Raw genomic sequence first — 13,252 nt, forward strand, 5'->3', positions numbered from 1 at the left:
TACAGGGTTCTACTAACGAACCGAACCGAACGTAAAACTAACTAACCACCTTACTAGTACGTTACTGGCGACCAACTAAATACTCCACGACGAATAGTATATATATATATATATATATATATATATATATTAAAAATGCAACTCGTCGATTACTTCATCATCCGACACATTGTTCTGGTCTGTATGCAGATAAGCGAGATAAACACGGCGTAAATGGCGAAGGCGCACGTTGCCGAGCCGTGGTGTTAGCCGAAAGGAAAGGAAAGGAAAAACCTGAAAAAAGGACTCGAGAGCAGGGAGCGGTCGGTCGTAAGTAGGTCGGCTAAGCCGCGTCGTTTCGTTCGATCGAACAGATATTACAACGGCAACGAAGGCGTAAAGCCTGGACGATGCTGACGATGCATCGTCCATGCCAGCAAGAGAACTCGCAACAGGATCTCTCCGCCTGAACCCGGTCGCGACCCAGGCTGCTTTATGCCTGGCAGGTTTTCTCGAATCTCGCGCTTCGATCTCGAGACGTTCCTCTTATAAATATCGTGATTTATTTTTCTTTTCTCATTAAGTTTGCAGAAGAAATACTACAACACTACTAATGTTCACATCCGCGTTCTATAAAATTTTCCTAAAAATTTCTCCTAGTTTCTTCACGATCTCTTTTTAATTTTCTGAATCTTTTGTCCTTTCTATCATAAATTTTCCTAAATTCGATAACGTTGCATCAATATTATCATGTTGTCTTAAATTGATGTTACTACTCCCACAAAATTACGGCTTCAGATTCTTATTGGAATACTACTGGTCTCTATTAAACATAAAGAAATTCCAGGCAAGGACGCAGCGGAAAAATCGCCCCGGAATCCGAGCCGAGGCGTTCGCGAGAAAGTGCGACATCTCGTATGCACGATCTCGCGTGCGATATCTGCGTAGCGTTTGCGTAGCGGTACCATGCGTGGGTCGAATCGTCGTACGGACAGCAAGGTGACACCGTACGTATACGCGGCCACTTGGTCACTTTACGTAATGGACACGTGCAGTGCGCACGAGCACGCGCGCAAATTACCTCCACATTGCGTGAAATCCGTGCATTTCCATGTTCGGAGCAATTTGCGTTTCGCAGTGCAGAATCAATGCCAGCGAAATGCAATTCCTTCATAAGGACACCGCCAGAGAAATGATATTACATTAAGAGAAATGTTTTATATGTGACTTACATAAAACTTCCTTCTTTTTTAAGTTTTTGTAGTAATCAAAATTTGGTTTTAGAATAAAACAATTTGGAAATTGAAGCGAAATTCTGAAAGATAATATTCGTACCAATTAAGTATTAACATCATCGATATCTAGAATATCTTGCGTTACTAAAAAAATATGTAAAATTATGCGGACAAGTGTAAAAATCACACGACTTAATGACGTAACTGTATAATATTTTCATGTGATTTTTGCACTTACCGTTCGTATAATTCTAAATATTTTTTACTATTCTTATGCTTTTCTCACATCACAAAGAAAATATGTAAACAATAATAAATAAGAAAGAAGAATAAAATTATGTGAGCACACGAATATTATCACACGATATTAGTTGTATGTGCATGATAAATGTGCGACTTTTACATTTGTTCACTTTTCTTCGAATATACGTAATTTAGTATGCAATCTCAAAAGTACAATCTCTAAGATGATAAATGTTATGCAGATACTACCGTTAGAATACGCAATGAAAAATAAAATATTTTATAAACTTGCATATTTTCTATCCAGATTTCCATCTAATCTTAATATTGACAGTGCTCTGTAATTTTCGTTAAACCAGGTTGCATCTATAGCACTGACTCCATACAACCATGTTTGCGTGACTTAATGCCTAACTTAATTGCATTCTCCGGCACGAGGAAGGATCTTAATTTTGGAGCAAATTATTGGCCTGGCTTTGTCGTTCCCAAATTACACGCGTCCCATTTTTATCAGTTTCAATAATCGCAATTGAATCGGTCATGCCGATCACACACGCGATCGTGTTTTCCTTTGCGATTCGCCGGCCAGCTCGATCTTGCCAGCAGAACGAATGCATTGGTTCGCGAATAATGCATCGCACATACGAGTTCTGCGCTTCCTAGAAGCTAGCGAGACACACATCTGCACGTGCACACAGCGCACACGTACACATATTTATGCGGCCTGGTAACGCCACGCTTCAGAGAGTCCTTTCTATGGTCGAGCGGAAGATCGAGACGTTAGCCGACGACGACGACGTTTCTTCGCTCGACCTTGGCACTCGGTGAAAAGTTGCGAATGAAAAAATCACCGGTTGCTGCGTTTTGCGCTGGAGGATCAGGAATAAAGAGAGAGGAGGAGAAGATCAGTGCAGTGTGGGGGAAGACCGGTGCAACTTCGACGTAGCCGGTCAAGCGTGTAGCCGGAGATCGCACAACAACGAGGCACAATGTTGGTTCTTAGGAATTACTGTTTGAAGAAAAGTGTCGATAACGTGACCCGATACACTACGATGAAATGTGACAAAGTGAATTGAGGCTGTCTGATACTACTCGATATCAGACCTGTTCTTTCGATAAACTCTCTGAACTGATTCACACAGTTCAATAAATTCAAGTCAAACTATTATTATTGTAATTCAGTAACCCTAAAGCAACAAAAAGTCTATACAACATTAAAAACATGACGTAATTATCCTTATACAATGAAATTATCTCCCAGTATCCAGAGAAATCATTTCATCACCGATAATCATTTTGCAGGACCATGAAAAAAAAAACGCAACGAGTTATAGGACATTACTGTATACGCGTCATCATTATCGTGCGATTTCAAGTGAATACGCAACTATTCGCATAATTCAACGTCGATTGTATAACTCCGTTTTTACGACCGTATTGCATAATGGGCATCATCTTAGGAATTATGAAACGATTTAAGTTTCCAAGTAAAAAATTCAAAATAAAAAAAATGTATATCAATGATATGAAGCGACATTGACTTCTATTGATTAATGATTTAATGAAATTAAAGAAGCGATTAAATACAATCGTATTAATTCATATCTGCGATTAATTTCATTCTAAGCGGTTAGATCATTTATAAGCCAGTGCTATCCGTAATTTCGTTCCCCTCTAATTAGAATAGCAAGGAAAATGGCAGCGGTAAATTTACCTTGGTTCTCATTCGTTGTAGTATTTCAATTGAAATTTTTTCCAAACAGATAAGCGGGATCAGAGACCGTGGCAGAAATCGTCGCGACTGAGCGGTGTCATTCGGCTACTCGTTGTTAGAGCAACGCTAAACCGCAGACTACACCATCATTTTGAAGATAATAACTCGTGCAATTATACAGGAACAAAGACCAAAATTATTCAACATCAAGTTGATGCGAAAAGTTCGCATCGTTCTTTATCGAATAACTATATTAAATATACATTTAGAAAATTAAAGTCCTTAAAAAATAAATTTAAAAAAATTCTTTCTAAATAAAAAACAAAAGTATATTCAAACTTATGTTGATAATCTCATTTTGATATCGTTAAAATTTTGAATTCAACTTTAATACAAATTTTTTGCACCAATCTAATACTTAAAAATCTGAAAGAAATATACAGCTCCACTTTCTTCCCAAATCTTTAAAAATTTCTAAGTGATATTTATATAAATCGTAATAAATAAATAAATTTAAACTACAACAATTAAAGAAAAAGTATAAAGTATAAGTAATCAGCGAATTGAAATTCTTCATCATCGTATTGGAAAAAGAAACTGATTGCATTAATTTGAATTCCGGTTGAAAAGACAAATTAGAATTTTCTAATTGACTATTATAATTCTAGTTGAGACCAGAATTTTGATTGATATGATCAGAACCTTCTTTCGTTCATTTTCAATCAAAAATTTTTATCATAAAGGAGAAACAACTTTCGCGTTCAAGGTTCTATCCAAGTTTAGTAATCGACATTAGTCATATTACAAAGTGACATTTTCCACGATGAGAGCAGACTCAACATCTATTATCCATAATAGTTATACTCGCGTTAATTCACCGTCGCGAAACGATCGCACCGATTCGCTAGCTCTAGTGTAGAACGAGATTTATCGCATTGAACGTTCTTTTCTTTTGCACTTGGCCCCCTTGCTCGGAAAGAATTTCGGTCACGGCCCTCTTGCGCCATTAGCTGCCGCCGCCACCACCACCGCCGTACATTTCTCGTTCTCTGTGTGTGGAATGTATTGTGTATGCGTGCACACCAGCTAACGACACGATGACGACGATGGCGTACGCACTGAGGTGTACCTGCTCGCGGCGCTTTCGACGACGAGTCGAACCTGTTCCCCCGCGCGCGAGAAGTCCGGTGTCGTTTCAACCGGTGGACCTCGGCGTACGTGTCTGCGGGGTGTTCCGCAAGATTTGCGTTAAGCCTCAGGGACGTATTCATGCCAGGAACGACGTAAACCTCGCAAAATGTTCATTCGAAGCGTAACATATACAAACGTTCGCATTTTCATAATGCCCACAGCTGAGAGAAGTTTTGAAATTTGAGAATATAATTGTACTTTATCATTTTGTATTTTATCATAATTTTGATTATGGTAATTTAATGACGATAATTATATATATAGTTCTATTAAATATATATATGTTTGGTACCAAAAAATAACTATAAAATAACTATATATCATTATCATAAAAATAGTTGTAATTATCATAATTTTTGAAACAATTATATCATGTAATATATATAAAAATATATTACATGGTTAGTTAACTATATGTTTGTTAGAATTAGAATAGAACTATACATATTACATACAATTATTATAATTAACATTACAGCAGTAATAGCTATAATTATAGTAACATCTAATCATCTAATTATAAATAACAAAAACTTTTCTCTACAAATATCACATGCCTGTAGAGTCGAGTTATGATTCGAACGATGATCTTCGAGAATATAATCGAGAAAAAAAATTAAATTATTATATATACAGCTTAAATTTAAAAAGAGAAGGGCTAATCCTTCCTTGCAGATTAATGAAATCGGAATAAATTAGTTATGTTTCTGTGGTGTACCTAATGAGTAATTTGGTAACTGTACGTGAAAAGAAATTATAAAATTTGTCGGATATTTAATTTCACGCTTCTTTTTTCAACGTACGTCACGGTACCGCGAAGACCCGTGTATGTACCCCTATGCGAACGGACACGCACACGCGTGCGTGTACGCACACACGCGGGCGAGCGCGTACGATTAGACATGCATGCACGCATCGCGAGGCTTACGGACGATGCATTGTAATTCGTCGCAATGACTGCACATCCTGATGTACTAAGCCTTTGCAACAGGTGCGCGTCACTGAGCGCGATTACCTGCGTGTCAACGACAGTTAAAGCTCGTATGTGCACTGGATGTAACAGTATTTATCTACCGCGCGGTACATACGATACGTTAACGGCGTTTCTTTCGGAACATTTCTTTTTTTTCTCGCATACCCGAAACGTATCGAAATCTAAATTGAGATCGCGAAATTATGATCTGAACTTACGATCTTTGATTTGCATCGTTCTCTGATTGCTATCTAATTAACGCTTAGCAATCGGTAACAAAATATGTCAAGGTTAAAGACTTACTTTTATTTGAAAGCTATTGCTAACACAAGTCATCATTTGATATCATTTGAATTCATTTGATATCATTTGGTATCATTTGAAAAGTATTGATTTTGATATTTTAAAAATAATTTATTTATTTATTTTTAAATTTCGAGGAATTCAAATTGATGTAATAGTAGAGTATTACTTATAAATTAAAGAAATTTTAATTTTACGAGAAAGACTGATATTTCTTACACAGGAAGAACAATTTTGCTTTTTAAAAACTTGGCAAGATACAAACCAGAAAATAATTTTGTTGGACTATCAAAATAATTGTGTAGGTATACTCAAGTTGGTTGCTAGATTATGATATTTTGCCACATTGTTATCATACTAGAATTTCCTACATAATTATTATGATTAGTTCAGTGTTGGTCTAACAAAATTTATTTTCAGATCTTTACTTACCTAAATTTTTACTTAGATATTTCAGCAAAATCATTCTTTCGATGTAATCATGATAATCTTATAAACATCAGAAATTAATTTTACTTAATTAATTTCAATTAACTGAAGAATCAAAAGAATTCTTTTTTTCAGAATGCGGTAAGTACGAACATACGTTGATTTCATGATAAGTGGACGTTATACGTGTAATAATTACTTGATTGATACACTGTATATGTAGCTTGAATAAAAACACTGGAAATGTAGCGTGACTCTGATGACATTTCTTAAAAATACATGAATAACGAACACGTTCGATCGGTCATAATGTTGTTCTACGAGTTTAATAACGACTAGTTTTATATGACTGATTGCGCCGGCCCTGCTAGCTCCCTTCATCGCGTCAAATTTAACGCATTCCACACACACGGCGACAGTGCAGATCCTCTTTTGGTGCGGCCGTCGGCTAAGTGGAATGAGCGTGCGTCGCACCGCAATTGCATAAAATGCATCGTATCGCCACGGGCTTCATGCAGAGTGATGTGTGATCGAGGAATGACTCGAAACCGGCTTGAAACGACGTATTCTAAAATTCTAGTGGTTAGGATCATATAAACACGGATAAATAATTTGGAGAAAAAGTTGCGTGACACCTGTTGAAAGTAGTACGTTGATCAGAAAATGAAAAATGTACAAGTCGTGCACCAGTCATAAGAATTATAAAATGTTTATAATTCGCGGAATCGCGCGATGAGGAAATATAAGCAGTTTTCAAAAAATATTACCCATTAGTTTACCGAGTGTCTGATAAAAAACATTAAAAGTTGAAGAAATTGATTGCCTTTAATTAACATTTATATATTTAATGTAACTGCGTATTTAAGGTAAAGAATCGTGGGTAGAGCTTTTGTGGAATGAACTTTTTAAGTACATCATTTCCCTTCTTTTTCAAAGAATTTAATACAATTTAATATAAATCTTTAAAAGAAGTGTGAAAAAATTAAACAAATTGTATAGTCAATATTGATCAGAAACATACATAAAATAAATTATTGAAATATTTTTTCATATTTAAATATAAACAGGAACGCAGACATTTTATAAATAGATGCAGATATTATATATTCTTTAATTTATGTTGCATGTATTTTATTAGAAAAGAGGAATCAATACGGCAATAAAAGATTCAAATTTAATAAATTTGAAAAAAACAATTTTTTAACAAATATTTGTTTAAATAAAGTTCTAAATAAAGTTCTAAATAAATAATTATTAAAAGTAAACATATTTATTTGGTACAAAAAACAATTAATTTGATTTAACTATCATTTTTTTTATCGAATAAATATTTATTTAAAATAAATTTATTATTATAAATAAATGTTTAGTGCTATTCAAACAAACATTAAGATATAGTAAATTTTTTTCAGTATAGGGCTCGCATAAATTCAACTTTTCGATTCGATTCGAATCATCGAAGAATGCAAAGAGAGTTCCGTACACTGCGTTAAATTTCTAATCAGTGACTCTCGTCGGCCTATGTCCTTCTATCCCCCACCATTCCTCACCGCTACATGGCGAAATTCTAATACCGGCACGGTTGCCTTGGCCGTCGCAGAGATCACTGACAGCAGGCTTGAGTTGTAAGTCGCGTTGCGTAACTTTCGCGCGAAATCGAAGGTTCCTATACGACTCTAACGGAGCCACACCGTTGCCTAACATACTCGCCAAATAGCCCAGCTACGAAACTCATCAACATTCACGATAAGAACGTCGTTATTCTACCATTTTAAGGCTGCGGCCATGATTCCATAATAGACACATCCAAGTTCGTGCAATTATAGGATAGTTATGCCACGTAAGTTATTTCTACGTATACTGTAAAAATTTTAATTTTAACTTAAAGACGTATAATAGACTGAGACATGCAAAAAAATGTTAATTTTAACATTTTTGCAATTCTCAGAAAATTAACTATATACGTCTTCAAGTTAAAATTAACATTTTATTTATTTTTTATAGTGTACTTATTATTAATTAAAGTTTGCAACGTTAAGAAGGAATATAAAAAATGGCGAAATTACGACTATTCGAGCTTCCGAGAAAAAATGCAAAAAAAAATACACAAAGAAATTACTTCAATAATTACATCCATATCTAGTGTAAGAAATAAGCGACATACGAGAGAAATATCAGGGCGCTTCAGGATTTAAATCAAGATTATATTATTTTATTACTAGATTGCCATTGAACCATACAACTCTGATGTTAATAACTTCTCTGTTGTGTCTATTTCTATTAAATTCTTATATTATAAATTCTATATTATAAATTCTTATATTAGAAATTAAAAAAAAATTCAATTTAATTTTTCAATACAACTTTCAGTACGACATATTTAGATTTTTTTTCAAATAAATAATTTTTGAATAGTACCACAAGTAAACATTTGCTTGTAGCAAATAAATGTCTATTTACTCAAAAAAAAATAACAATGAAATTAAAGGTTTTTATATCAAATAAATATTTACTTAGAATCATTCACATAAGTATTAAAATTCAATGTTATCTTTTTTCAGTTTAATACTTCAGTTAAATAATTAGGAAAGTAAAAAGTTTTTAGTTATATTAATCGAACAATTGATTACTTCACTCAACATTTAGTAGCTATTACCAGACTCTTTTTCTTTCAACGCATACGCGGGAACATTCCGAAGAGAAGGAGAATGGTCGGGAGAAGAAAAATATTATCCCCGCCCGCGAGCAGACAAGCGGCGACGCATCGCTTAGGTGAGCATTGAAATCTCCGGTCCGGCGCGCCTTGGCGCATCGGAACGCATACACGTGTCGACTCGTCCATCGCCGCTCGGCTCGCTGTAGCGCGAGTGTAGCAGGAAACGTTATACGAACAGCGCGCGCGGTGTACCATTACGATCTCGCATCAGTCTGGATTCCGTTTGATCGGCAACGCGGAAAATGCAAATAAAACCAATACGCGCGTGCACGATACATGAAGACGTACGTTTATGTAACATATCTCCCGGCCGATGCACGCGCGTTCGATGAATCTTCTTCTTTTCAAGAATAACGATATTTACCATCGCGACAATATTTCATCAAGCCGCACTTGCCGCACGAACGAAAGAGTTCTAAGCAACGTATATCTAATGAGACGATTTATACGCGAACCATTAAATTTGAGAAATGATGAATCATTTAATTGGACATCGTCGCATTAACTGAACGGATGCGTCGGTTACGCGTCTCAAAAAAGATGGTTATTGTGGTAAAATATGCAGTGAGGCAGCCGAAGCTTAGAATGATGCTAACAATAATAAGTTGCTTCCGTATAATATAAATGTTTAATTAACATATATTATAATTAATAATAAAAACCGGTTGAGAGGGAAGCAGGCAGAAATAACGCATGCACCTGCAAGGCATGGTGATCGCCAGTAACAGGCCATCGACATCGCGTTTTGCGCATCATTCGTATAGTCTCGTGAGCGCAGGAACCTGACGCAAAACAAGAATCAAAAATAGGGAGAGACGGAGAGGGAAGACGAAGGAGCGAGATCGCGCACAAAAAAAAGGGAAAAGGAATAAAGGAGGAACCGCCTCGGTCACTTTCCTAAACCAGTTTTAGGACTACATCCTCCACCTACTACTCACTATACCGTTGTAAAAGTACCACCCGTGATCGACCTCGACTAGACCGTCGCCCGAGGACTAATATGCCCAAACGAAAAATCAGCAGTGAATTATGTAACTGAACTATGCAGCGACGACTTGTCGAGCACGTCAATTTTCACGCAATTAGTCAAACTTCGGTTTATCTTTACGGCCGCTAAAAACGACGAAAAAGTCATTACATTCGCAATGACTCGCGATAACAATAAGTGCATCTGGAGGAGACTGTTGAGACAAAAGTAATTATGTAACATAAAAAAACCTCGTTAATACCGATTTTTGCCCTTGGAATAAAAAAAACTCCCCAAGGAGAACAAAAAAGCATGATAACATTAAAATGGCATCAAAATGGCTTCCGAAGTATATTAAAAATTATTGTTCAATTAGCTTAACACACAGTCTAAAAGCAGGGAATGAGAAATAGCAAGCTATATAGATATTAGAAACCGTGTACTAGAATCACAGTTTCTCTGATAATCTGTTATGCTCCCTGTTCCTATTGCCAAAGTTTTTTTTTTGTGTTTCAGGTTTAACAATTCAATTCAATGTCATTCCGACGACATTATTGCGACCTATTGTTCTGTTGTTAAATTTTCAAAATTTCTCTACCAGTGTCGTGCAAACTCGCTCGACCTTGGTGAAATTGCGTCGATAGGCAATCGTCGTGCACATCCACAACGTGCAAATTGCAATTGTACTTTACGGCCGTTCACTCACTATACCGTTCCTCATCGGCGTGGCTGATGCGCGGAAGGATGACCGTTGTTTTCGACGAAACCGTTCGTACGACGTAAACGTCATTATGCAATCGCGCGAAGCGTTCGTGCACAAGTGGCACTCATGTAATTAACTATACTATATGTGGCGTGCGCAGATATGCGGACAAGTTCGCCGACTGCCAAAGGTCAGCCATTACTCGATGCCGAGCGACACAAGAACTTTTTTTTTCTTTCTGTTAAAACTGGCGTATCGCTGTGATTATGTTAGGCAATGATGGAAAGCGCGTGGTACATAAATTACTGAGCAATATTAAAATGAGAAAAAAATGTCCACGTGCAATGCAATGGTCGAAAATATTTAATTTTTAACATAAATTAGTTTTTAACATAAATTAACTTTAATCTTATATTGCGAGAAATGTTTGATATACAATTTTGTTAATATATAAATTTGATAAAATTTTGTTTTAAAAAATTGTGTTGTTCTAATCAGAATTTATTAGAATAACAAAATTTAATTAGAATAATACAATTTATAAATTAAAACATAACAAAATTTTGATAAGTCACATATCAACAAAATTATAGTTGTTCTAAACATTATAATTGTTCTCTCAGTCCAATACAACTTATTTTTTTAATCTTTTTGTAGTTTTAAGAATTAGAAAAGAATGAAAAGCAAGTTGAACCGAGATTAAAATTAATCTACATTAATGGAAATAAAAGAGACAACGATATTTTTTATACGAATGCGATGGAAAAGAGAAATCGCTGTATCATGAGCTATTAAATTTGCGAGAACTGCATAATGAGAGAAAAATATGTACACGCGAATAATTAGCATAATGCGATTCACGAAAATAAAAGAGCCTTAATGCTTTGCATGATAACGCCAAGAACCGAAATGTCCGAAATGCAATCGCACCTGTATCCCGATTGCACCTGCAGCAGAAGTGTAACATTTTAGGACGCTTTTTTGTTTCCCTCCCTCTTTTATTTGCTTTCTTGCTCGACAAGTACTGTAAAAGGGATATCCGACGAGAGGGAAGCCAAAATAGAATTGCACTTGTGCTTCGTTCCGCGTTATTGACGATTTGCATATTATAAATTAAATTGTTGAGATCAATATCTTAATTTTACACCGCAGCGGCTTATGCAACTTTATAACGATCCATTAATCGACATATCAAATTACTGTGTACACAGCACTGAAAAAATAATTGTCTTGTGCTTTATTAATTTATTCTTCATTTATCTTTGTAATCGCATTATATAAGTACATAAAGCTCCCATGCATAAAAGTCCATAATCGAAATACAGTAATTATGTCGATAATTGCAAAATAATATTATGAATTTCATAATTCGTTCAATTCGATTAATTCATTTAATTTGATTATATACATTATAGGTATCTACAGCGATTTCATACTTCAATTTTTTTATTTTAATTTTGTAGAGAAAATTCAAATTTGAAATCGAACTTATACTGGAACTACTACTTTTAAATTCGAAGAATCAAAGTTAACTCCAAATTGTTTGAAGCTTCAAAGGTATCTTAAAAAATATGGAGCTAATTTCAAAATTTTTATTTTTTCTAAAGTTTTGATTTCTTTTAAGTTGTTAAAAGTATATAACTTATATAATTCACAGAATTCTGATTCATTCACAGACGTAAAAACTTAAAAGAAAATAATGGTGGGAAAACTTTTCTAGAAAAAAAAATATATTGTACTTCAAACTGACCAAAGATTGTCAAGAAAATATATATCAAAATTTGAGATATCTTAAATATTAGACGGTAAGAAAAAATTCAGGAACTAGAACTGGTATAATTTCGACGAATTTCTACTCTTACAATATAAAAAATCGTCTATAAAAACGTCTATAATATCGTCTACGATACTCCTACAATAGAAGCAGCAAGCTATAAGAAATTGACAAATTAGTCAAATATTCTCTTCTCATTCAATCATGATCAGTCAATTTCTTACGGTTTTCGGCACTACCTTCAAACGGCCTTTAAAGAAAAGATGTTACATTGAATTTAACCCTTCGTAGACATACATATATTTACTCCATAGGTATTCCGAATCATTTTTTATTCAGCCCAAATTCTTTTCCTTTTCTAAGCTTTCAAAAAAAAATATTTAAAAATCCAGAATTACTTTTTAACATCTCTACTACATTGCCAAATAATTATTAAACTCAAATGTTAAAACTTTTATTTAATAAAAACTTTTATTTAATAAAAATTGAAATTTGTGCTAAGAAATTTGAGAGCAAAATTTCGCTTGGGTTAAAAGAAAAAGAACCTAATGTGTCTACAGAGGTTAACACAAGTATAGAAAACTGAGATCGCCGAAATTATGCCGGTTCCCCTCCATTTTAATTAAAAATCACTTTACATTGATCCTTGTTGACGATGAGACTCAACGGTTCCGAGGTGCCAAGCGGGCTGTCTTTGCCACTACCGGGAGGTGGACTCTTGCTGGGATGTTGTGATTCTAGGAGCCGCAACTGCTGCTGATGCAGTCGATTCTTGATAAGGAAGATCTTTGGCATCGTGACCTGACGTCGGGAGCGATGCACTACGTTGTCACTTAGCACTACTACTACATCGAAGTGGTAAGCGAGCCGCTTCTCTGCTCACCGGTGCAGTCAAAATCGCGATCGTGGCACAAGCTACAAAAACACGTCTGGACCGAAACAAACCACGATCAGTACGATCTTGTGCACAACAGTGACATATTCGAGAGTACTTGGCGAACAGACCACCTGTAGCTTCGGCCACG

The 13,252-nt window shown here is 35.3% G+C and overlaps 1 protein-coding gene across 1 annotated transcript in view; it reads right to left on the reverse strand.

The window, feature by feature from the left end:
* LOC105618254 (protein ovo) overlaps nt 1-13,022 on the reverse strand; it is a 25,253-nt gene extending 12,231 nt beyond the window's left edge. The window contains exon 1 of the mRNA XM_012199794.1: nt 12,866-13,022. Within this exon, the coding sequence (XP_012055184.1) occupies nt 12,866-13,022 (157 nt within the window). The remainder of the gene's footprint in view (nt 1-12,865) is intronic.
* Between the last annotated feature and the right edge of the window lie 230 nt (nt 13,023-13,252).

The sequence above is a fragment of the Atta cephalotes genome (genome assembly GCF_000143395.1).
Source record: "Atta cephalotes unplaced genomic scaffold scaffold00016, whole genome shotgun sequence".
NCBI lineage: Eukaryota > Metazoa > Arthropoda > Insecta > Hymenoptera > Formicidae > Atta > Atta cephalotes.